At 43.2% G+C, this 24,637-nt stretch overlaps 2 protein-coding genes and 1 long non-coding RNA gene across 5 annotated transcripts in view; 2 read left to right on the top strand and 1 right to left on the bottom strand.

Annotated features, from left to right (window-relative positions):
- The window catches only part of Arhgap31 (Rho GTPase activating protein 31), a 107,074-nt gene extending 96,666 nt beyond the window's left edge, over positions 1-10,408 (top strand). Inside the window, exons 9-12 of the mRNA XM_048346689.1 lie at positions 445-507; positions 2,502-3,077; positions 4,477-4,733; positions 6,605-10,408. Coding sequence (XP_048202646.1) covers positions 445-507; positions 2,502-3,077; positions 4,477-4,733; positions 6,605-9,025 — 3,317 coding nt within the window. The 3' untranslated portion in view covers positions 9,026-10,408. The remainder of the gene's footprint in view (positions 1-444; positions 508-2,501; positions 3,078-4,476; positions 4,734-6,604) is intronic.
- Positions 10,409-10,450: 42 nt separating this feature from the next.
- Positions 10,451-19,076, top strand: LOC125351728. Its single transcript, XR_007211006.1, has 3 exons — positions 10,451-11,628; positions 16,138-16,141; positions 19,065-19,076. It is a non-coding gene; the product is annotated as an uncharacterized LOC125351728 (long non-coding RNA).
- Tmem39a (transmembrane protein 39A) overlaps positions 16,167-24,637 on the bottom strand; it is a 35,893-nt gene continuing 27,422 nt past the window's right edge. For all 3 annotated transcript variants that reach the window (XM_048346691.1, XM_048346690.1, XM_048346692.1), the window contains 4 exons: positions 23,765-24,107; positions 22,767-22,954; positions 20,780-20,900; positions 16,167-16,629 (listed from right to left, as the gene is read on the bottom strand). In XM_048346691.1, coding sequence (XP_048202648.1) covers positions 16,396-16,629; positions 20,780-20,900; positions 22,767-22,954; positions 23,765-24,107 — 886 coding nt within the window. In that variant the 3' untranslated portion in view covers positions 16,167-16,395. The remainder of the gene's footprint in view (positions 16,630-20,779; positions 20,901-22,766; positions 22,955-23,764; positions 24,108-24,637) is intronic.

A 24,637-nucleotide genomic window follows, 5' to 3' on the forward strand; every position in this document is an offset into this window, starting at 1 on the left:
GAATGCCGTTTCTACTAAGTCATTCCCACTAAGTTAGGAAAATCTAGAGTTTAGTGAGAGGATGTTTCTAAAAGAATAAATTTAAAATACATGAAAGACTTTTCTAGAATTATTTTTGTGGGTGCTTTACACTGTGACCTGTTGTTCTAAATGCTTTATTTTATTACTACCTTTGGTGTTGGTACTGGAGTTTGAGCTCAGGGCCTAGGTCCTATCACCTAGCTTTCCACTCAAGGCTAGTGCTGCACTGCTTGAACCACAGCTCTATTCCTGCCTTTTTTGGTGGTTAATTGAAGAGTCTCACAGACTTACGGTCTAGCTTCTAACTGCAGTCCTCAGATCTCAGCCTCCTGAGCAGCTAGGGTTACAGGTGTGAGCCATGCAGCGCCGGGCTGATTGCTCTTAATATGCATTCATCATAGATGTTTTTCCTCTTGTCTTCAGTGGAAAAATCTGCTATCCGACCAGCTAAAAGCATGGACTCACTGTGTTCAGTACCTGTGGAAGGTAAGATTTTACAATTAGTGTGTGGGCTGCGGATTGACGCTCACCACAGCCTTGGTTTTACAAAGCTGCCAACTAGTCATCTGCAGTTCTAATCACACACAATCACCCATTTCACAGTCCCTCCCTGACCTTCACAGTGCTCACCAGATCATGGCTTTGAATTAATACATGCATTCCTTTCTTATCTATCAGTAAGATCCTGGATCTCAACCTCCTGATTTGACACCTATTCTGTGTCAGACACTATGTGTTCAGTTTGTACACCATACCCTCTGTGGGAGTAGATGTGTAAGGAGTTGCATGTCAGGTGTGTGTAAGCACATTTACTCACACAGATCTAACCTCCAGGGCCCACACTCTTTTTCTGTTGCCACTTAGCTGTTCTTTTTTAAGCAACCCAACCAGTTACCAGTTAAAAGAGCTCTCTGGCGTCCAACTGTTTAAAGCCCCCCCTATATTTATCTCATGACTTTGTAACACTTTTAATATAAGATCTTTCTCCCTCCTGCTGTCATTTCTTTTTTTTGAGGGGGGGCAGAGGTATGCTAGTACTGGAGCTTTCTCTCAAAAACGTTGTACTCTCAGCTTTATCACTCACAACTTGTGTTCTATCACTTGAGCCAGGCTTCCAGTTCCAGCTTTTTGCTGATTAATTGGAGATAACAGTTGGTTACATTTTCCTCTTGGATAAAAGACATGACAATGCAAGAAATATTTAAAACAACATAAAATATTTAAATCTGTAGAATATTCTGAAATAATGATGATGAATATTAGTATTAGCATTAGTGGTGGTACTGGGGTATGATCTCAGGGCCTCAAACTCACTAGGCTGGCAATCTACCACTTGACCCATGCCTCCAGACCTGCTTTTTTGGCTGTTGTTTTAGAGATAGAGTCTAGCAAACTTTTCTAACTGGACTAGGCTCCAGCAGAGGTCCTCTGGATCTCAGCCTCCTGACTAAGGATTACAGGCATGTCTGAATTCGTTGTAAATTGTTTTGATACTCTTACAATTTTCTTGTGTGTATGTTCATCCATTTTCTCTAGCTTTGAAACCTAGGAAAATGCTTACAGAATTTTATATTTCAGTATCACCTCTGATTTGCCTGGCTGCTTGGACAGGTCCTCTTGTCTCTGAGTCAGTTTCCTGGTGGGTTAAAGGAGACGATAGCATCCCCTTACAGTGTTAGTCATCAGAAGTTTAAACATAATACCTCATAAGAATTCTGAGCATGGTGCTTAGAACCAAGTCAGAAATGCTTTCCTGGATCCTTGGCAAGTCACATATCATGCCCTGTCAGCTTACGTACTCCTTGTGCAGATTTTCTCTTGCTTTTCCTTGCCAGGGGGATAAAACCTTGCCTGAGTCTTTCTGCTACAGAAGACTCATACAAGTTGGGTGGTAGTGGCTCACGCCTGTAATCCTAACCGTGCAGGAGGCTGAGTGAGATCTGATATTCACAATTCAAAGACATGCTGGGGCAGGAATGTCTGGGAGAGTCCTATCTCCAATTAACCAGCACAAAGCCAGAACTGGAGGCATGGCTCAAGTGATAGAGCACCAGCTGTGAGCAAAAAAACAACAACAAAAAATCTTGAATCCTATTGTTTTGCCCTGTCGGTTTTCATTTTTGAGCAAACATCGTTCTCCCACCTCTACTCTGTCCATCTTTTTTCTTTTATGATCTGCATTTAATGTTTGGAAGGTGCTAGCCCCATTTGGGATTCTTAGCTCTCTCCTTGAAAACTGATACCTAGAAGCACAACAGCTAATGGTTCTTCCAGGGCAAGCTGCTGAAATCCTATACATGTGAGGAAATTGCTTTCTCGGTCAAATGAACAAATGTTCTGTCCCTGTCTTCTTTTGGGTCCGTGCCTTTACTGGAGTGCAACGTCTCTCCAGGATTCAAATGTCCTGCTTCCCAAGGGGGTGGCGGAGGCCTACAGCTGGGTGAGCCCACATGTTCACCATGAGCTCCTTTTTTCACCAGGAAAAGAAACCAAGGGAAATTTTCATCGGACCGTCACCACTGGTGGATTTTTCATTCCAGCCTCAAAAAAGCACTCAAACAACACTGGCAGCTCCTGTGACCTCAGCAAGCAGGAGGGCGAGTGGGGTCCGGAGGGGATGCCGGCAGGGGCAGAGGGAGGCTTTGATGTGAGCAGTGACAGGAGCCAACCCCAGGGCACTCAGGTCCGGCCTCCACCGGAGCAGCTGAAGGTGTTCCGTCCGATCGAGGACCCCGAGAGCGAGCAGACAGCCCCTAAGATGCTCGGCATGTTCTACACCTCCAACGACAGCCCCAGCAAATCTGTCTTCAGCAGCAGCCTCTTCCAAATGGAGCCCTCGCCCCGTCACCAGCGCAAGGCGCTAAACATCTCTGAGCCCTTCGCTGTGTCCGTGCCACTCCGTGTGTCTGCTGTCATCAGCACCAACAGCACCCCATGCCGAACACCCCCCAAGGAGCTGCAGTCTCTGTCCAGCCTGGAAGAATTTTCTTTCCAGGGCTCAGAGAGTGGGGCTTGGTCAGAAGAGGAGAAGCTCCAGGGAGCTGAGATTTCCACAGGTAAGACATGGCAGAGATGGGCTCTCTCCATTGCAAGACACAAAGGCCACACTTGAACTTGGCTTGGTGGGGGTAGGAGTTTGGTTTTGTTTGTTTTTGTGCCAGTACTAGGGCCTGAACTCACAACCTGGATGCTGTCCCTTAGCTTTTTCCAGTCAAGGCTAGTGCCCTACCACTTGAGCTATGCCTCCATTCCTAGCTTTTTGTTGGTTAATGAGAATTTCACTGAATATTTCTGCCTGGGCTGGCCTCAAACCCAGATTCTTAGATCTTAGCCTAGCTAGTATTACAGGTGTGAACAACAATACCATTTAAACTCATTAAAATAGGGTTTTATAAGTTGGGCTTGGTGGCTCATGCCTGTAATCCTAGCTACACAGGAGGCTGACATCTGAGGATTATGGTTTGAAGCCAGCCTGGGCAGAAAGGTCCATGAGACTCTTATCTCCTATAAACTACTTTAAAAAAGCCAGAAGTGGTGCTGTGGTTCAAGTGGTTGAGTGCTAGCCTTGAGCACAAAGAGACTCCAGGACAGTACCCAGGCCCTGAGTTCAAGCTCCAGAACCAGCAAATAGATAGATAGATAGATAGATAGATAGATAGATAGATAGATAGATAGATAGATAGATAGATAGATATAGATATCAATATATAGTTTAGAAACCCTATTTGGTAACCCATTGTGGTAATATGGATAGGACTGAGGGCTCTAGAACCAGGTCGTGGGTAGGCACTTCCTAGGATTTGGATACTGGCTGTGTCCTAAGGAACTTCCCTGGGATAGCAGTCATGAAGGTGGAAGATGATGGCATCCTCATCTTATAAGGAATAGTATTGAGTAGCTCAGAAAATAGGAGGAAAGAGAGACTGTCTAAGAAGCAAATTGTTAGAGCCTGAATATTGATTTGTGAAGTGAAAAACTAGGTGAAAGCAAGGTTTCTCAGCTTTGGCACTATTGGCATTTGGGGCTGGGTAGTTCTTTGTTGTGGGAGGGGTGGATGGGTTGGCACCCTGTCCATTGAAGAATTTTTAGCTGCATCCTTGGCTAGATGCCAGAGCACTAAAGCACTCAACTCTCCCAAAATTGAGGCAACAAAAGTGTCTCCAGACATTGTCAATATCCCCTGAGCAGGAGAGAGGAGTGCTGAGTAAAATGGCTCCTAGTTGAGAACAAAACTGGATGAATGATCTTCCAGAACCTTCTCATCTCTGGCAGTCTGGGACCTGGGGCCTGAGGCTAGACACTGACGGGAAAACTGAGGAAAGAATGTGAGGGGCAGTGAGTTGGGCCCTTCCCTCACCCTTGTGGAACAGCGCCAGGAGGCAGGCTAGGGGCTGTGCTGGGAAGAGCCTTCCTTATCTGAACTCTTGGTACTCACCACTGCCATCTTCACTGCAGCTCCTGTCACCAAGAAGGCAGCTCCAGAGGCCAGCAAGCCAACCGAATCCCCCCGGACAACGGAATGTGGCCAAGGCCCTTCCCAGGAGCCAGGTGTCCCACTGGAGAAGAATACCTCCCTGAGCTCTCCACATTCAAGGGAACTAGAGAAGTTGGAGAAGGAGATGGAGGAGCATCCGCCAGATGGCCAAGTGGGACCCAGTGCAGCACAGGAAAGTCCCAGGCCCAGAGCAGAAGCCATGTTTCTTCAAGAGATGGTAAGGTGGACCCACTATTTCTCCACAGGAAGACCTCTTTAATTTTTCTTTTAAAGGTTGATGATACAAGTGAAAGTAGATTTTTAAACATCAAGAAAGAATTGATTCGGCAGCTGGGTGCTGGTAGCTCACACCTGTTATCAGGAGGCTGAGATCTGATGAGCAAGGCTTAAGGCCAAGGCAAGGCAAAAAAGTCCAGAAGACTCTTGTCTCCAGTTAACCAGCAAAAAGCCAGAAGTGGCCAGGACACCGGTCACTGGTAGCTTCACACCTATACTCCTAGCAACTCAAAAAGGCTGAGATCTGAGGACAGAAGTCAGGCTGGGTAGAAAAGTCCATGAGACTCTTATATTCAATTAACCACCAAAAAGCTGGAAGTAGAGCTGTGGCTTAAGTGGTAGTGTGCTAACCTTAAAACAAAAAAACAAAGCAAGAGCTCAAGGCCCTGAGCTCAAGCTCTAATATCGGTGTGTGCATGCATCTGCATTCGCTCATGCACGTGCACGGACGCGCGCACGCACACACACATACACAGAGTACTGATTCTGTAAAAGAGACCTGGAAAGGTGCCCACTTCTACTTAAGCTTGTGTTTGTCTTTTTTTTCCTTTGTGGCCTTCTCAAAGGTCATCCAGTGGGTGGGAAGGGACCATCCAGCTCAGGTTCCCAAAGATAGATTCCACTTTTAAGTCTTTCTGGCCTGGGATCACCATAAACCAGCGACATGTTCTTGGAATGTAATGACAGTAAATCCCAGAAACAGCACAAAACCTGTGTATGGTATTCCACTTCCAGATGTGCTCATTCATCAGCTCTCTTCTCTTCCATGTCCTGGATGGGCAGTTGGCTGGGCTTATTTTAGAAGTCTGAGAGATGTTGAGGATCTATCCCTTCTCCTGTGGCTTCTGGAGATGTTAAAATGTGATGCCAGAACTGACAGAGTCTGTTCAAGCCTTTTTTTTTTTTTTTGCACTACTAGGGTTTGAACTCAGCCTTGCAAGTGGTTCTCTACCACCTGAACCACACCTCCAGACCTATGGTGTTGTTGCTGGTTATTTTCAAGATAAGATCTCACATACTTTTCTGTCCAGGCTGGCCTCAAATCACTACCTTTTCTCTCAGCCTCATAAGTAGCTATAATTACAGGCATGAGTCACTGGCATCCAGCCTTGTCAGCTCATTAGAAGGGGAGTGTTTTAAGGTTTTTATGAGATGTCCTTACATAACAAGATGAGAGGTGGTTTTGTATGGTCCACTGATTGGACCCCTTCATCCATTCAGTCCACTGTTCACATGAGGGTCTTCCTGGGGCAGTGGGCCATAATGTGATATCTAGAGGCCTGCATGCCTGATCGCTCAAGGCCACTATGAGGGATGTAGAACCTCAGGAGCAGGACGGCAGGTTTGCTGGTTGCCTTCCTGGCCTTTCTGTCTGCTCTCACTAGTTAGAAGGAAGAGGCATGTCACCAGGGTCAGCAAGGGGTTCTCTGAAGACTATAAAAGGTTGAGAAACTCTCTTGATAAGGGGTAGAGGATGTGATAGGAAAGAGATACTCTCAGGCAGAAGTAACAAAATATGCCACGAGCCTCAGGTGGGAAACAGAAAGCCTGAAACACTCAAAGAACGGTGTTGGAGATGAACATCAGGCCAATGGAACACATTCTGAGAATGTTGTGTTCAGAATTCTGTCAGAATTCTGTTCAGAATTCTGGAAGGTTGAATGGCTTGGAGCGGGTAAGAAACAAGCCAGGAATGCCAGTTAGGATGTAAGGATGTGGCAAATCAGGTGAGAAAGGTGGTGGGTCTTAGCCCCCAGGCTGTGGAGATAGAGATGGAAGGATTTGCAAATCAGTTTGTTGGTGTCTTTTCAGGATGAAGATGATCTGGCTAATGTCCTAATCTGGCCAGAGATTCAACAGGAGCTGAAAATAATTGAATCTGAGGAGGAGCTCTCCACCTTGCCACCACCTGCTCAGATCGACCCACATCAGCCAGTTCTTGAGTCAAATACAGAGCCTTTTCCTTCCCCAGAGCCTCCAGGGATCTTGTATTGTGGCTCCAGCCCTCCAGAGGCATGGACTAAGGACTCCACCATTCAGAACACACAAGGGGCTGCTATAGCAGCCAATACAGAGAAGCTGGAGCCAACCATCTGCATCTCTAGATCCTCACCTGAACAGGCCCCAAGTCCAGATCGTGGAAGTCTGGCTCCTCTGGCAATAATTCCCTTTGAGAAGTCATCTTCACCCCCAAGGATAAAGGTGGAAGGTCTAGGGAATGTCTCTCCTCCACTCCTTCCTGCTGCTCCCCCTCCAACACCTCTGGAGGAGCCACCTGGAGGCTTTCTGGCCAAGGGAAGTCCTGAGAGAGAAGATCCCACTCAGACTTTGAGGACCCATTCCTATGTAGAGCAGCCAACGTCCAAAGACAATCCTGGGACCCCTGGTCCCTGTGGAGAAGAGGAAGATGCTCCAAGACAGAAGGAAAAGCCACATTCAAAACATGCTGCTCCCAAGGAAAAGGGCTCTGGTTTCCCTAGCCCAACGAAAGAGCTTGAGATCTTACCACAAGGAAGGGGGGATGTCATCCACTCAGGGCAGGAGCCTTCAGACTGTGATGAAGATGACACTGTGACAGACATTGCTCAGCATGGCTTGGAGATGGTGGAGCCCTGGGAGGAGCCGCAGTGGGTGACGAGTCCCCTTCACTCTCCCACCCTCAAAGAGGTGCACGAGTCCCAGCCCCAGGGCCCCCAGAGCCATCGATTGGAAAGGAGGCTTTGCCACAGGCCCAGCCTACGCCAGAGCCATTCTCTGGATAGCAAGGCCACGGTTAAGAGCCAGTGGACTCTTGATGATGTCTCCTTCTCCAGCAGCTGTGCCAATCTGGACTCTGAGAAGAATTCTGACACTCAGCAGCCCCCAGCAACCAGGAGAGAGATGACTGGATTGGATGAGAGAACCCTGAAGTCCTTTAGAGAGTTCTCTGGCCTGAAAGGGGGAGAAGGACTTCCCAGCCCAAAGGGAACAGATAATGGACTATCCAAACCAGCAGACACCAGCCCTATCAGCTTAGGGGAGAAAAAAGATCAGGGGCAACCATGGAGGCACAGCAACTCCCAGATGAAGCAAGACAATGTCTCCAAAGCAGAACCCAACAAGGAAAGCTCCCCTGGCATTCAGGACAGCAGCACTTTACCTGAAGAGCAACCTCCAAAGTTACAGCTGAGGAGCACTGAGGGTGGGCCCTCAAAAGGGAAAAACAGACCTTCTTCTCTCAACTTGGACTCTGCCGTTCCCATGGCTGACCTTTTCTGGCTTGAGAATGGGGCCTCGTTTAGTACACCTGAAATGCAGCTCCCTGAGCCAAGAGATCCCCAGGTCCCCTGGGTGACTTCATCTCAATGTAAAGCAGACTCCTGGAAGGTTTATCCTCAAGACACCCAGGACCTGGATGTTTTTCCTCACACCCTCACAGGTCGCCGGAACTCAGCTCCTGTGAGTGTGTCAGCGGTGAGAACCTCCTTCATGGTGAAAATGTGTCAGGCCAAGGCAGTTCCAGTCATCCGGCCCAAGATTCAGTACACACAGAACCCACAGCCCCTGCCTTCTCAGAACACAGGGGAGAGTGGGGCTCAGCCTCTGGAGAAGAGCCAAGAAGAACTTAGTTCAATGGGTGCCACCTCTCAGAAACCAGCCAAAGATGAATCTTCCTCCTCCTTGGAAAGCCCAAAAGAAGAGAAACCAAAGCAAGACACGGGAACCATTAAGGCCTCATTGGTAGATGCCACTGCCTTGTGCCTGTGGGAGGGATCCAATCTCTCTCCAGAACCAGGCTTGTCCAACCTGCACACCACCCAGGATGCAACAGTGCAGTGCAGAAAGCGTTTGTCAGACACAGAAGCATCTGGGGACAACCCTCTTTCTTCAAAAATAGAGCGGTCCTCTGGAGGTGCTAAGTCTTTCCACAGGCCCAGGTCTGGAAGACCTCAGAGCCTGATCTTATTCAGTCCTCCTTTCCCCATCATGGACCACCTGCCCCCCTCGTCCACAGTGGCGGATTCCAAGGTCCTGCTGTCCCCGATCAGAAGTCCCACTCAGACAGTTTCCCCTGGCCTTCTCTGTGGAGAGTTGGCAGAAAACACATGGGTCACTCCAGAAGGTGTTACCCTTAGAAATAAAATGACTATCCCTAAGAATGGCCAAAGACTGGAGACATCAACTAGCTGTTTTTACCAGCCCCAGCGGAGATCAGTGATTCTGGATGGAGGAAGTGGGAGGCAAATAGAATGATGTCAGTTCACCTGCTGGTGTCTGCAGAAGAATGTCATGATCCACCCGGAAGTTATTTACAGGGCCAAACTGCCATCTCCCAGGAACAGGTTATCTAAGCATGGGCTTATAATTTGACCTCCAACTTTTTTTTTCAGCCTTTGACCATTCATTAATGATCCCTTTTTCTACAAGAGTGACCAAGGGAAAGACCAAAGGGTAAAACTGAGATAAGGTCATATGAGCAAGAAGGAAAGGGTTAGGTAAGGGAAGAGTATGGAATGTCTGCTGCCTTTGAAATCGGGGTGAGTTGTACTCCTCCCCCATTACCATTATCTATTAGAGCTGAGAGCTGGCTGTGAGCATGTCCTTTGAAAGAAAGAAAAATTCATTGCCTGTCAGGAAATGTTGCCATTGAGATTTGAAGGCCTCTTCTTCATGCTTCTTAACACTCTAAAACATGTGTTGTTTTAGATCCATTTACTAATAAGCTTTGTTAAAAGAAGCAAAATAGGGTGCACTTAGATACCCAAGTTGATAAATGTTACCACATGTTGTTTCCCTGGAATCTCTGTGGACCTGCCAAAATGATTCTGTATACCAGAGTAGAAGGGTAGAAAACTACACTCAAACCTTGAGACTGGCACCATCCATGAAGACTTTCTGGCTGTGGCTTTCATTAACTTGGAACTCTGCCTGCCACTATACTGATTTATCAATTTGGTAACTGGGAAGAATAGGGGTTGAGCTGAGGATTGCCATTGGATCTTCTTTTGGGTATCCATCAGCTTTCTTAACATCAGAATCTTAAGCACATTGGTCATTGCACATGGATAAAAAAGTCTTACATATAAGCACAATTACATGCAAACCATATGTGTTTTAATTTGCTGGGGCAGTAGCAGAAGCCATGTCTAGTTCAGTTCCAGCCTTTCTATGCTAGGCTGGGCAGGACAGGAAGAGTTCAGGGAGGATCAAGCTCTAGAAGATTGGCCATCACTACCATGCTCAGAAGCTGCTCTCCTCGATAATGAATCACATTGGCCAGTGGGTCCCTTCCCTTTCTCTCCATTAACTCAAGAGCAGAGGTGAGGCACCTCTTTCCTTCCATAACTCCCCTTATTCATCACCTACTCCAGACATTCAAACTTGCTTTCTTCCCAATAAACCAATGTGATTTTCTTGGAGTTAGAATTTTCAATGGTTCTTTTCAGATGGAGAGGGGAAGGAAAATGAGTATACCTGCTGAAAGATTTTTAGTGCTCCCCAGAAGGCTTCACGGGGCACCTCTTGTCAGGTTCAAACCTGGCTGGACCTTACAGAAAGTAGAAGGTGGTCAGTTATTGCAAAGTTCCCTAAGAGCACACACACACACCGGGTTGGGGGGGGCACCATTTTCTTCACTCGGGTAAGTCTTACAGTTTTGTTATCTTGTCCCATGCCTTTTAAGCCAGAATTTATGGCAAGGGTATCTGATAAGTCAGCTAATGAGTTCTGTCTTCAGAGAACAGAGATGAGATGGGGTATTTAATAGGCCTTTGGTGAGTATTTTTGCTTTCTCATTGGGTGATCAGTCAAGATATTGGACCAACTGCCAGTGAGATAGATACCAACCCATAAGAAAAGTCTCAGGACATATTATTATCCCCCTAGGCAAGCAAGTGACGAAATAACGGTGGTGAGACATGAGAAAGACCATGTTCGGGAGATTTGAAAAGCACATTCCTGCCTTATCAGAAACTGTGGTAGATAAGTTTTGTGCCAGTCTCAGTGCACTGTGGTGCCTATGCTTTGAAAGCTCACATTCCAGTTAGAAGGCAAGAGGGCAATAACCGCACTGCACTTCATCATTCAGAATTGAGCCAAGTAACGAGCTACCTAAACTACTTTGACCATTGAAAGTTTTGTTTGTAATGCACAAGAATATATTTTTTGTTGGGGATAGACTGAGAAGCTTTATGTACATATTAACAAGTGTCTCCAGTTCTGAAGATTGAGGCACTTCTGTATATTTATAAAATGGCTGCCATGTTCCTAATTTAGATGGACACCCTTCATTTATGGAATCACCTTTAGGCATGTGGCATTGTCAACAAGCATGTGATATACTGATAGCTGTCTGGAGATGTTCCCCACCCCAAGCTTTTCTAAGATAATTCTAATCCAGAAAGCAAGGCTGGGAAAACTACTCACCTCACAAACACCTTCTACTGCTACAAAATTATTCTGTAGTTTTTAAGTTTTCAAGTGGTTGTACAAGGGGCAGGGGTTACAATTTCATAATCCTATTCTGTCTGTCAGTGGTCACCTACATATTTGTAAGTTTCTTGTGTGCTAGGGACTGATGAAATTCTAGCTCATAAACAATCGTTTCCCATATATGCTGAGATTATCCGTTTGGTCACCACTTGGGGCTCTGAAAACTGGAAACCTCTCTCCCTCCTGCAAAAAAAAAAAAAAAATGGCTGGATGGGATAAGACCGTGAACTTTCATCAAGAGGAGGAGTAGAACAAGGTTGGATGTCTCCAGAAGGCTCTGTGTGATGCCCTAGAAAGGGCTGCAACTCTTCAACTATCAATCCTCCAGCTGAGGTCACTGATTTAAGTACTGAAATTGAAGTGAAGTACTAATTTTTTTCAGTGCTTTCTTTTTATCAAACTGGACCAGATGGAGGATATTTTTACTTTTTATTCTCTGCTTCACATGAAATATGAAGAGACCTGACCAAGAATCTCCAGTAAGACGCTGTTAGCCTGATCTATGCTCTAAAATTTTAAATACTGCCCGTCAAAAATCTAGATTCTGAGGACACTGAAAATATAAGTATGATCCATCATTCTCAATAAATATTTATCAAGAGCTTAGTGATACTGTACTTGTGGACCTCAGTATGCCCAAAATTTTGCAGTCTAAAGTAAAAGGGTGAGATGAAGCAAGTGAAACAGCCCAGAAACAGTGAGTAGCAAGGTTGAGAATTATTGGTTACCAAGTGACAGAAGAGGCTGGGGAAGGAACAACTAAGCATCTTTCACTAGTATAGACAGTATTTAATTGACCTGCTGATTGCAATTCTACCCAATGAGTCGCTCTGGTGTTGAACACATTCTTTGATTCTGAAAATTGAGACTCATAGGTTTTGCATGGTCCTGAATTGTTTGGTTGTGAGGTCCTGTTAGATCTCTACAAATGAACCAGGTGAGATCAGCACTTCACACTCCTTGAAAAAGGATTTGACATTGATAGTTACAAAGTGAATTAATTCTGCTGCATAGGCTCAAAATAAAACTGTTCATCTCCTGTAGAATGTTCAGCACATCATTGTATTCACTAAAACTGGGTGGGGCAATGATTTGTCTTGTGTCCCAGAGAACGTAAGATTCATTGGTCTAGGATTGGGGAGGAACTAGGCTGGCTGGTTCTGTGTGATATGAATCTTCAGGGTGTATTTTTGGCACATCAAGTAGGAAGGTCAGCCTAAAATGTAAAAGAATGTGCCCTCCTTTGCTAACACCTTGGCAAAATAGGGCCAGAAAAGGGAATGAGACTTTTCCAGGCATGAATGGGGGGTGGAGGGGTGGGATAGAAGGGTGACTGAGATCAGCACCAACATAGTATTTATTTAGGGGTCACAGAGATTGACTGACACACAGCAGATCCCTTAGTTGCCCTGAGATACCTGAACAACACAGGGATTCCAACTCTTTGTGAGAGGACATAGCTAATATAAGAATGTCATGATGTCCATAGTGATATATTTTACTTGTGAACCACAATGCTTTGCATGAACTAATGCCATGTACTTTCTGGCTTATGACTGCAAAGCAAAGCACTTTTTCAAAGGAGTCTATTAGAAAGCCACAATTGCAGCTGTTTTTTGAGCTCTACAAATGTTTTCAAATGTTTTTCTACTCCTTAAATAGTATAATTACTCAAACTATCCAGAGACATCTAAGTGTAATTAAGATTGTTATGCTTAAAATGTACTCTAATAAATGATATAAAATAAATGCCTATGATGGGACTATGAGCTAGATGATGTGGGGAGCCTCAAAATGAGCATTAGAGAAGTAAATTATATACGTCAGACTCCTTGTTCTTTGTTGTATTGTCATCTTTCCTTACTTTAAGGTCTGGAACAACAATGAAAGTCCTGATCACCTGCTTCAGGTGGCTTTTCTTGCTTTTGATATTTTACATCTCCCTGATAGCCAAGTGTTTACAACTCTTACCTTCTCACTGTAGCAGCCATGGTCATTTCACCAAGGTCCCCATTATAAACTGAGGTACTGTACCCAGAATTTGCAGTGAAAATTAAGAAGGAAAAAACAGCTTATAAGCCCACAATTAAAGGAGTCCTGTGGGTCCACTACAAAGATGTGAACTCAGTTTTTCTATTATTGGAATCAGGGACAGTTCTTAAGTAATCATGTTAACAATGCTTTATGAGAGAATGTGAATGTTCACTGCCCTGGTATAAGTTTTCACAAGATGGGGTTCAGAGGTGCAGGAAGAACAACTCAACCATCTTGTCTCTTCACTGTAGTTTGCCACTTGTGGGCTTCAACGGAGCTCCCATGAGGACCCTGTGCAAGTCTATGTTCTTGTACTGTGTATTCACATGCTTCTACAAAGGGGCACAATACATTCCACCAGTTCTCACTTGTACTGCTGTGTAGCTTTAACTCTCATCATGTTCTTTTGTAGCCACAAAGTAATCAACATCCTATATTACCTATATTACCAAGTCCAGTTTGGTCTCCCAACTGCTTGAACTTTCCTTCCAGTGAGAATCCCTTTTCTGTCACCTAAATGATTATCATCTATTAGCATTCCTGTGATGGCTGATTTTGATCTGCTGTTAGCAAATGAATTCTGAATACCCCTATCTCTGACACCCAGTAGTATGTAACACAGTAATTGCCTCATAAACAGGACAGAGGGGAAAATATAGTAATGGTGGTGGTGATTGGGAAGGGGCAGGGGAGGGGGAATATAGTGTCTATAGGTTACAGCAAATAGGGTATCAAAGTGCATTTCTACCTCATTCCTGGGACCCTCTTGCCTCTACTCTTATGATGTCTGCCCAATTTAGGCCACTCATGTCAACAGGGAAAAGCCTTTTTCCTCACGCAAGATCCCCAGTTCATCCAACTGATCTCTTGCTACATCTTCCTTTCCATACAATTATATCCCCACCTCAATCAAAAAACCATTCTTTAGGGTCCTACACATTTCCTACCATCACTAAGGAGTGTCTCCCTTACATAACCTGCTAACCCAAGTAACTGGCATTCCCCCCTCTCCCGTTTTAATACCTACAAAGGACAATAGGTAGCAGCACAGTTCTAATGCCCCTGATGCTACCACATACAAAGGCAAGGACTACTATTCCAACAGCCAGTAGTAGGTTAGCATCTGCTACTCTAGAATTCAGCTAAAAGGCAGATCATGCTTATCACTAGTCTACTTGTTCTAATGAAAACTGTTTTTGTATGCTACAGCTAAGTTGGTGCTATTTTTTTCTTTTTGAGACAATGTCTAGTGTAGTCTGCCTCCTGAGTGCCAGGACTACAGGCATGACCCACGCCTAGCTAAATTGGGGCCCTTTTAATGAGACAAGTGTGGTCATGCTACGTTTGTTCTCAGCTGCCAAGTAATTTCAGTTAGCGGAGAGAAACATCAAAGATGACAATGCAAGCAGTGAGATGGTGGCTTCCTGCGCTTTGTTCAGAAAACATTTCAGAAAACATTTAGGTTGAACCACTTTTTGAAATAGCAGCTAACTTCCAAAACTGGTTCTCTTGCCATTCTCCCAATTTATCAACTTATCCCCACCTAAGGCCACACTGCCTTGCTGTTCTTGTAACACAGGATCCTATATGGCCCAGTCTTGCTCACTCTGATCTCTCCAAGTTATCTCCTCAAAAATGCCTTGTCTACCTTCTCTACTACTTGGTTCCCTTGTCCTGATCCTCCTTCATTGCACTTATCACTACCACCAAGGAACATTTTATATATAAACAGACTTATTACATGATCTATCCCACCTACCTTCAATTATGAGAGAAGGACCCCGCATTTCTTACTCATGACTGTATCCGCAAAATCTTGATAGGACCTGGTGGTCAACATGCATCTGGCTGGTTGGATGTCAAACCATTTAACTTTTAAAACAAGTATGCACATGAACGAACATATTTAAGGAAGCCATGATTAAACACAAAAGTGGTCAGTTTAGTAGCTACATATGCACCTATTTCTTAGATGTTTTTCCTGTTGAGAACTCTTTAAGAACTGTTTTCAATCTAGTTTATTAATTACATGATTGGTCATGTTATGGTAATGCTCAGAAACGTGAAAGTTCGGCAGTATGAAATTTATTTACCTTTATTTTGTGGTGTTGGCAATAAAGACAGGGTCTTGTGTCATGTTAGACAAGCATGTTACTACTGAGCTACATCCCCACCCCTTGAGTATGAAATTTAAAATGCTATTTTGGATATAGATCCAAAAAGCAAGAACTTGTATTTCACTTTCCCTCATGACTCCAAACAGTAGGCCACTATAAATGGCTGCTGCTAGTCTGCCTCCAAGAATGTTAAGCTGAGGACTTGCCCTTTCTTCCAGTTACTTTGGTATCTTCAACTGGCCTATGCTCTAATAGGCCACATGACATTTAATTCATCTTCTTCCAAGGATCCAGCTACCCATCATCTCCTTCACAAATGTGAATATTCTAAAAACACTCCTGTGTTTGAAAAGCATCATTTCAAACAACTAAAAGTACAAGAAAAATCTTTGGAAGCAAAAGAAAAAAAAGGGGGGGGAACCAAAAAGTGACAGCAAAACCCAAGCCTCAGCTTATTCAAAAGTACTTCTAAATGTCACAGGGTAAAACAAATTATCTGAAACTCCTATCAAAAAGGTTTCCTTGCAGAAGGCAAGAACCCCACCCAGGACTCTTAATTCACTGTTATTCTAACACTATTAGCCAGCTGAATTAAGAGAGACTAGGTTTAGAAGGCCAATCTACTCATCTTGCCTTTATAGCAATCATTACTGGCCAGCTGAGAACTAAGGATGAGAAGAGCTGAAAAGAAATAAAATACTTGTTCTGTCAAGTGATGCAGAGATGTGTACACAAATGAGTTATTCCGGAGCCATACAAATCCAACTTTTACTGGAGGCATATCTTTCATATATACTAACACATGAACGATCACATCACCTTGTTTGTGGATACATTTAATATCCCTTACCAGTCCCAACTTTCAGAACATAATAGTATACAAAATATAAAATATCTTAAATATTTATAAAAATCGCAAGAAAAAAATAGAACGTATGAAAATATTTTTATCTAGGTTCTCCCTCATTGTTGAGAGGCAGCTTAGTTTGCCTTGAGTTCATAACTGTTGAGTGGGTAGGAGTATGCCCTGCCTAATACTATTCTGTCCCGGAGGAGCTTAAATAAAACATAGTAGTTGCAGAAGAGGATGAGAGCCATGGAAAGTGTATGGTTCCACTTCTCTGACCGCAGCAGGGAATATAGCTGGTAGAAGACAACACTGCCCTCAATAAGGATAAGTAGATTTAACAGCCTTAATGGACGATGAAACAGGAACTGTAAGGAAGTCAAAACACAAAATATTATTTCACAGAAAGAATGAAGTTTCTGTTACATTCTGTTACATTCATCAAAGATATTTCATGTTTATGGGTTCTTGCAGGCAGTAACAAATATATCTCCACTTACTAAGTATCAACCCAGGTGTTTCTCTTTTTGGTGCTAATTAAGTTTGAACTCAGAGCCTTGTGTGTATTAAACAAATGCTTTACCCCTTGAGCCAAGCCCCAGTCCTCAATCAGGCTACTTCATTATTTATTTTAAATGTTTTTCTTTTTGCTCACAAATAATTAAGTAAATTTTATTTCAATTCCTCTGGGATATGAAAAGGAATCTGACACCACATAGTAGTACCTATATTTTTCAAAGTTTATAATGCAGGTATATATTTTAAGATAACCCAAAACATATTTTTCTAAGACAGGGGTTGGATAAAGGATCAAATGGGAAATGTTTCAGGTTTTGTAACTCAAGAGGCAAAAATTAAAGATAAAATGTAGGTCCTTATATAGCCATTCAAAATGCACTATTTTAATAAATAAAACGGCATTCTTAAGCTACAACTTAAATAATAGTACCATACAAGTTTCAAAAGAAGGACAAGTAGAAATATCAATAGGATTTACTTTTTCTGTCAACTTTTAACCCGCTATGAAAAATAGGAAACAAAAGGATAAGGCAAGGAAGGAGAAAAAGAATAAGCAGGAATTAGACCTAGACTAAAATCAGTGTTCATTATTTCCATTCTCATCAATCTCTTCAGTCTCAGGGGCTAAATCCTAGTTGACTAATAAAAATGTTCTATGAAAAGAACCATAGGTTGCAAAGGAATATTACCTAGCAGCTCATCATAATTGTGATAACAGTAATATATCAGATGATTTTTTGAAAGTGTGTTTGCATGGAATTTTGTTGTTGTTGTTGAGACACAGCCTTCCCAAGTTGCCTAGGTCAGTCTCAAGTTCTTAAAACTCTCGATCCTCCTACCCTAGCTTCCCAGGTGCTGGGATTACAGGCATGCCCCTCCACATAGAACTTTGGATGAATTTCAATATTGGTTGTTTTGTTTTGTTTTTTGCCAGTCCTGGGGCTTGAACTCAGGGCCTGAGCACTGTCCCTGGCTTCGTTTTGCTCAAAGCTAGTACTCTATTTGAGCCACAACACCACTTCCGGCGTTTTCTATATATGTGGTGCTGAGGAATTGAACCCAGGGCTTCATGTACATGAGGCAAGCACTTTACCACTAGGCTATATTCCCAGCCCCCAGATGAATTTCAATATTAAAAGCTTAAACTTGAGAATTAAGACAAACAGCTCTAAAAGAGACCCAGGTTCCTAGGGCCTTTCCTGGGAAAAAGAAAATCTTTCTTGGGTTTTGTTACATGACATCCAACAGTATCACATATAAACTGGTTCAGAAGTGATGTTTAAGGACTGAAAACCAGGATCAGTGGCTCAAACCTTGTAATCCTACATACTCAGGAGGCTGAGATATGAGGACTGAGGTTCAAAGCCAGCCCAGGCAGGAAAGTCCGTAAGACTCATCTCCAATTAACCACCAGAAAACCGGAAGTGGCACTATAGCTCAAGTGGTAGAGTGCTAGCCTTGAACAGAAGAGCTCAAGGACAGAGCCCCATGACTGACCAAAAAAAGAAAGACTGAAAAAAGCAAAACTGTTATATTCTGTGGCAAGGTCTATTTTGTAGTTAGACGTACTAATTATCTATAAATTAAATAAGAAAGGTGAGGTCAGGTTTTAACTAACTATGGGTAAGTGGGCACATTTTAAATAAATTTAAGGATCATTTTCAAATATGCAAATGCTACAAAATTCCCAAGATCCTCCAGATTCTGATTCAGAATCCTGGGAAAGAGGCCTAAATCCATGTTTTAAAAGACTAAGCTAGGTAATTTACATACAAGTGGGTCCAAGAACTACTATGAGAGGCACTGATAAAACTATCTGGTCCATTAAAATCACCAGATACTTTACTTGCTTCATCTTTCTGTAGATTCGAATTAACACTAACAAGGAAAAATTGTAATAAAGTACCTGACTATTACAGGTTAAGGGGTAGAAACTACTAAACAGATTAAGGAGAAGCAGCTAGCCTAGAGAATCCTGCCAACTGAATTAAGATATATATCCTCTGGAGAAACACATACAGAGTTCTGATTTGAGCCCACTCATTTAAGGCAACTGCATGGGAGTTGGGGAGGAACTGCTCTAGACTCCTCAGTCAATAGCTTTTCACTCTCCCCATGCTCCCAATCTCCATTCACTTTGCCTTTCCTAACCTGTTTACAAGTATACTGCTCTGATGTGAGTTCCTGGAATGAAGCTGAGAGGTCCCTTGAAGTAAGTACCTGCAGAACCAAAGAGTCCATGTACTGACTGTCACAAGGAACTGGATGGCACAGAGGGACAGAGACACAAGTATGTCCAGAAAGGATCTCTAATTCTATTTTAGGATGTGATCTCCACTCAAAGGAACTGTACTGAACAATGGACATTTTCACTAAGAAATGACTCTTGCAGGGCTGGGAATATGGCCCAGTGGCAAGAGTGCTTGCCTCGTATACATGAAGCCCTGGGTTCGATTCCCCAGCACCACATATATAGAAAATGGCCAGAAGTGACACTGTGGCTCAAGTGGCAGAGTGTTAGCCTTGAGCAAAAAGAAGCCAAGGACAGTGCTCAGGCCCTAAGTCCAAGCCCCAGAACTGGCAAAAAAAAAAAAAAAAAAGAAAAAAAGAAATGTCTCTTACATATGTCTGGTATTCCTCATTCGCTTTGGCCAGCCAATTGACCTTCCTTTTATAAATACTCTGCTACTAAGGGCCAGAATTCCTAGAAAACTGAAAATTGAAACCAAACATGATCCAAAGCATAAGTTAATAGTATAGAGAGTTAATGGGTATCTACTGCTTTTCCCTTTTTTTAATTTTTAAGGTTTCCCCCCCGCCTCTCAAATCAAAGTAAAAGTAAAAGTTAAAAGCCACTACACATGTCAAACTTCCAAAGTGGAAGCTTTTGTTTTGTTTTTGTTGCCAGTCTTGGGGCTTGAACTCAGGGTCTGAGCACTGTCCCTGGCTTCTTTTTGCTCAAGGCTAGCACTCAGCGACTTGAGCTATAGCGCCACTTCTGGCTTTTTCTATATATGTGGTGCTAAGGAATCGAACCCAGGACTTCATGTATATGAGACAAGCACTTTACCACTAGGCCATATTCCCAGCCCCCCAAAGTGGAAGCTTTAAAAGGATAATGTATATGACAAATTCTTTCTTTTTTTTTTTTTTTGCCAGTCCTGGGGCTTGGACTCAGGGCCTGAGCACTGTCCCTGGCTTCTTTTTGCTCAAGGCTAGCACTCTGCCACTTGAGCCACAGCGCCACTTCTGGCCATTTTCTGTATATGTGGTGCTAGGGAATCGAACCCAGGGCCTCATGTATATGAGGCAGGCACTCTTGCCACTAGGCCATATCCCCAGCCCTGTATATGACAAATTCAAAAAACATAAGACATCACATTAATACTGTATTAAATAACAGTTAAAAACAGACAAATATGGTGGCTGACACTTGCAATCCTAGCTACTTAAGAGGCTGAGATCTGAGGACTGTGGTTCAACCTGGGCAACAAAGTCCTATCTCTGACTAACTACCAAAAAGCTAGAAATGGCATGCTGTGGCTCAAAGTGACAGAGCACTAACTTTGAGCAAATAAAGCTCAGGCTGGCCAGCACCCAGACCCCGTGTTCAAAGTGCCCATTGCATGTGCGTGCGTGCGCATGTACACGCACACACACAAAATAAAAAATAAACAAAAAATACACTATTATTAAGCCAAACTATTACGAAATCAAATTTTAAGATGAAAAGAGAAGTCGTACAATAGTCTCCTAGCTTTAAGCAATGCTAAATACAATAAATCCAAATGTAACTAGAGAAACAAGTACACTATTAAAACTAGAATGATATATGGCATTCAAACTTCTTTTGAAAAGACATTTCCAAAGGACACGGTCCAATGTTCCAGCAATAACTGTATCGCATGCTGACTTCCTAGTATATGCTACGTGCTTACACAAAGAGAGGCCTAACACTTGGCCCTAAACTATGTTTGAAAACAAGTAAGTGGTACTTGCATAAAAGCGGGCATGGGACACGTCTGAAGGCACTGCCACGTTGTAAGGCCCCATGGCTCTATATAAACATCTGCTGTGCCGCACCAGCACCCCTTGAGGCCATATTGTATTTTGTGACCAACTAAGAGAGAAAGAAATGCAATGTTAGCATATTGACAATTAACAACTAAGACAGTCTGGCAAAGCCAGTTATATTTGTACAGAAGAGATCGAACATTTGAGGTTTCATGTGCCTGACTTCTGAAAATATAGTAATTCCATGGTCAAACTGGAAGGAGTTAGAAAGGAGTTGTTACAGTAACTTCGTTGCTATGGAGCACACAGTGCCTGTTAAGTGATACCATTAACTCGGTGTTGAAGGATTTAAGAGGCTTAGGAGAATGAGCAAATGTTTCAGTGAGGCATCTATGGGCCAAAGTACATAGTGTAAGCAACTGTGCCGTCATCTCCATCCCAAGTGAGCAGTCTACTGTGGGAGTGATAGGGAACAAATAAGAGAAAGCTGATGGCAGTAAGAGCAGAGGAGAATCAACATACTGTCACACTAGCATGACAATTATTGCAGAATTACATCCCAAAAAGGCTACAGAGAAGCAGCTTATCACATAATTGAACTGCCTCAGATGTGAGAAGCTACACAGTAGAACACAGAGACATACAAGGTAGTGACACACACACTTTCCTCTTTACCACTTTCTTGGTTTATTTTTACAGAGGATTCTCTAGGGAAAAGAAGTTAAGGAAGAAAATGCTTCATTCTTTCCAGCATCAATGTAATGGAGTTGGGGTGGGGATAGGGATCTTCAGGTTAAGCTTTAAAAAAAAAAGTCTAAGTTAATTCTTCTCTTCTTGATTTTGGAAAAGGTTAGTTTCCTAGGGTAAGAACTGGGACAGCAGTTTAGATATGTTAAAAAAAAATTATGCTAGCACCCTGAAGCTTTCCCAGTTCAGAAAATGTTCCACGGGCCTTGCTCACACTTACCAGCATTAAAGTGATGATACACCTCATGGCCATGTGCCATCAGTAGCCTGAAGATGTACAGTACTAGTACTGTGGATTGTATTTTCAATTTTTATTGAAATCTGTCCTTTGCCCACAGTCGGGTTTCTTTTCAGCCTGGCCCAATCTCTTTCAGTTCCTGGGCTTGAAGGCCTGTGCTAATCTGTATCAGACATCAAGGCAGATAATTGAAGGGAGAACTCTGAGGGGGAGAGGGGAAGGGAGGTCACCTCAATCTGTCCCACTTAATTAGGCAAAAAAAACTGGTAGGGGATGAGATATGTGAAATGTTCAAATAATAAAAGGGAGGAAGATGAAGATGGTCCAGGTCTGATAGGTATGATGATGGGCTCAGAAGTGAGAGAACAAAAGACTGTTTTAAAGTTAGTTATTTTGTTTCTGAGAGGCCATGCAGAGAAATGACTGAGAAGGGCAGATGAGGAAATACTTAGAACTCACAGCCATTTGAGTATAAGAGAAGCAGGGAAATAGTAGAGATTAAGAAGGAAAAAAGAAAATTAGAGAAAGGAAAAATAATAGACCAAATCTGCACATACTAGAAACATGAGAAAAGCAATTCCAGCTGTTTTAAGTGTGAGATGTGTAGCTAGCAACTATTTAGCTGTGGCAATGAAGGTGGAAGGACCAATCTTAAAGGCTTATAAAAAGAATTTAAAATATATTATGACTCTCTAAATTTGGGCAAAGGATTCAGATTGAAACAAAATTCTAAAGTACAGCTTTGGACCCAAAGTACACTCTCTTAAAGTGACTGGGCAGCTGAAATGTAAGATGTTTTTAAGAAGGGGTTGGGGATGGTGGTGAAAATGAGTTAATGGCCCTGTATTTGGTTTAGCGTGATAATAGCATCCATGTAGACAAAAACTAAACAATGTTCAAAGCCAAGAACAAGAATGACACAAAGCAAATCAACATGATCACAGCATGTAGAAAAGCGTTACATGGATTTACCCTTTCATTACTCACATGTGCTGGGGAGCATTGCTGTAGGACCCATGTTCTAGCTTCTGCCACTTGCCCAGGTGAGCAGCTGACTTATGTAACAAATCACAGTATTTGGATGGGAGCAGCTGTGTGGTGAGCATGACAAAAGCATTGATCCACACCATGATGAGATGCTCACATGACCAGCGCATGTCATAGTACTGGGTACTCTGGAAAAGACCAGAAGAGAGAGAATGAACCAAGCACTGGTGGTGAAGAGGCAGGGATGGGTCGCGTGTACATATGCCCTGCAGACAAATGTCACACTGAGTCAACATGCACTGGTTGTCCTGCTGTCCGTGAGAAAGTTCAACACCAGACTCCTCCAAAATCCTGCAACCTGACTTTCTGGCTGTATGCGTTAGCACTGGGAGGGGGAGAGGTGGTAGTATTTTAAGTGTTTCCTTCCTAGAAGAACTGAGTGCTTCCCAAGGACCACTCCGGCTGCAGAAGTGCTTCTGAATGGGTGAAGAAGGACACTAAAAGCCCCCAAGATTCTGGGCCAAGTGACATCCAGACCACTTTTCTCGTCTATTGAAATAAATTGAAGTTTAAAGGTTAGATGCAACTCAAGGAAACTTCTGATAATCCTGTTGATACCAACCACAGACGGCTGAATTTTATTGGAACCTTGGTTCTCTTAGGCTACTACATAACAACTGTATTGTAAGTAGAATTCTTATTCTCCCGGAAACTAAAAAACAAAATAAAAATTCAAAAAACAAAACAAACGAACAAAAAAACCAGAAGAAGAAAGTAAAGGAAGAAAGAAAGAAAGGGGACTACCACGGGTGCATCACATATACGGAAATACCTATCCGCCAACCAGGAGCGGTACTAGTGCACTCCAGATGCAGCCGAACTCCACCATCCAGGCTGCCAAAGGGGAGACAGAGAAAAGGGGGATTAAATAAGAAATACCCAGTTTATGTAATTTAAACACAAATCCAGGGAGTGTGTAAAGCAAGATAAGTGCTCACCTTCACAAAACACAGGGGGAGAAAAGCAACATAGTAGGCACTGAAGAGGGAGTTGAAGAGAACTTCCTTGATTCTATGATTGAAATCTGCTTTCAAACATTCCACTTCATTGCGTATGAGGTCTGGAGAGAGAGGGCAGCTGTGGGTGGGGATGGGAGTGGTATTATTGAACTGTTCCTTTAGAGACTCCAGCAATAAGGAAAGGAAGTCCTTGGATTTGGCCAAGCCACCCACAGTGGAGGCACTTTCCTCTACAGCCTGGTGTTGAACCATGTAGTCTGTGAGAAGAAGATGAGCTCTGCTGTCTTGGTGGAAACAGGAGAGAGGAACATAGACACCAAACCTATAAAACAGGGCAAAGATAAAAATGAGACCAGACATACTTATGAGCACATACGGTACCACCAGCATCAATGCCTACCAAAGTCAATAAAACTCAAGGGGACTTTGCTGATAAGCAATTCTTTCTATAAAAGCCATATGCACTAACTGGACAACAGGAAATGACACAAACTTGCAATGATCAAGTATACACCACCTACAAACCATCACTTTCTTAAATTACTAGATAAACATTTTTCTAACACGTAAACCTTAGACTTATACTTTATTTATTTTTTTTTTTTTTTTGGCCAGTCCTGGGCCTTGGACTCAGGGCCTGAGCACTGTCCCTGGCTTCTTCCCGCTCAAGGCTAGTACTCTGCCACCTGAGCCACAGCGCCCCTTCTGGCCGTTTTCCATATATATGGTGCTGGGGAATCGAACCGAGACCTTCATGTGTAGGAGGCAAGCCCTCTTGCCACTAGGCCATATTTGAACTCATTTAAACTGTTTAGTATTCTGTTATTTTAACTTTGTGTATACTGAGTATTT

The sequence above is a fragment of the Perognathus longimembris genome, chromosome 5 (genome assembly GCF_023159225.1).
Source record: "Perognathus longimembris pacificus isolate PPM17 chromosome 5, ASM2315922v1, whole genome shotgun sequence".
Lineage (NCBI taxonomy): Eukaryota > Metazoa > Chordata > Mammalia > Rodentia > Heteromyidae > Perognathus > Perognathus longimembris.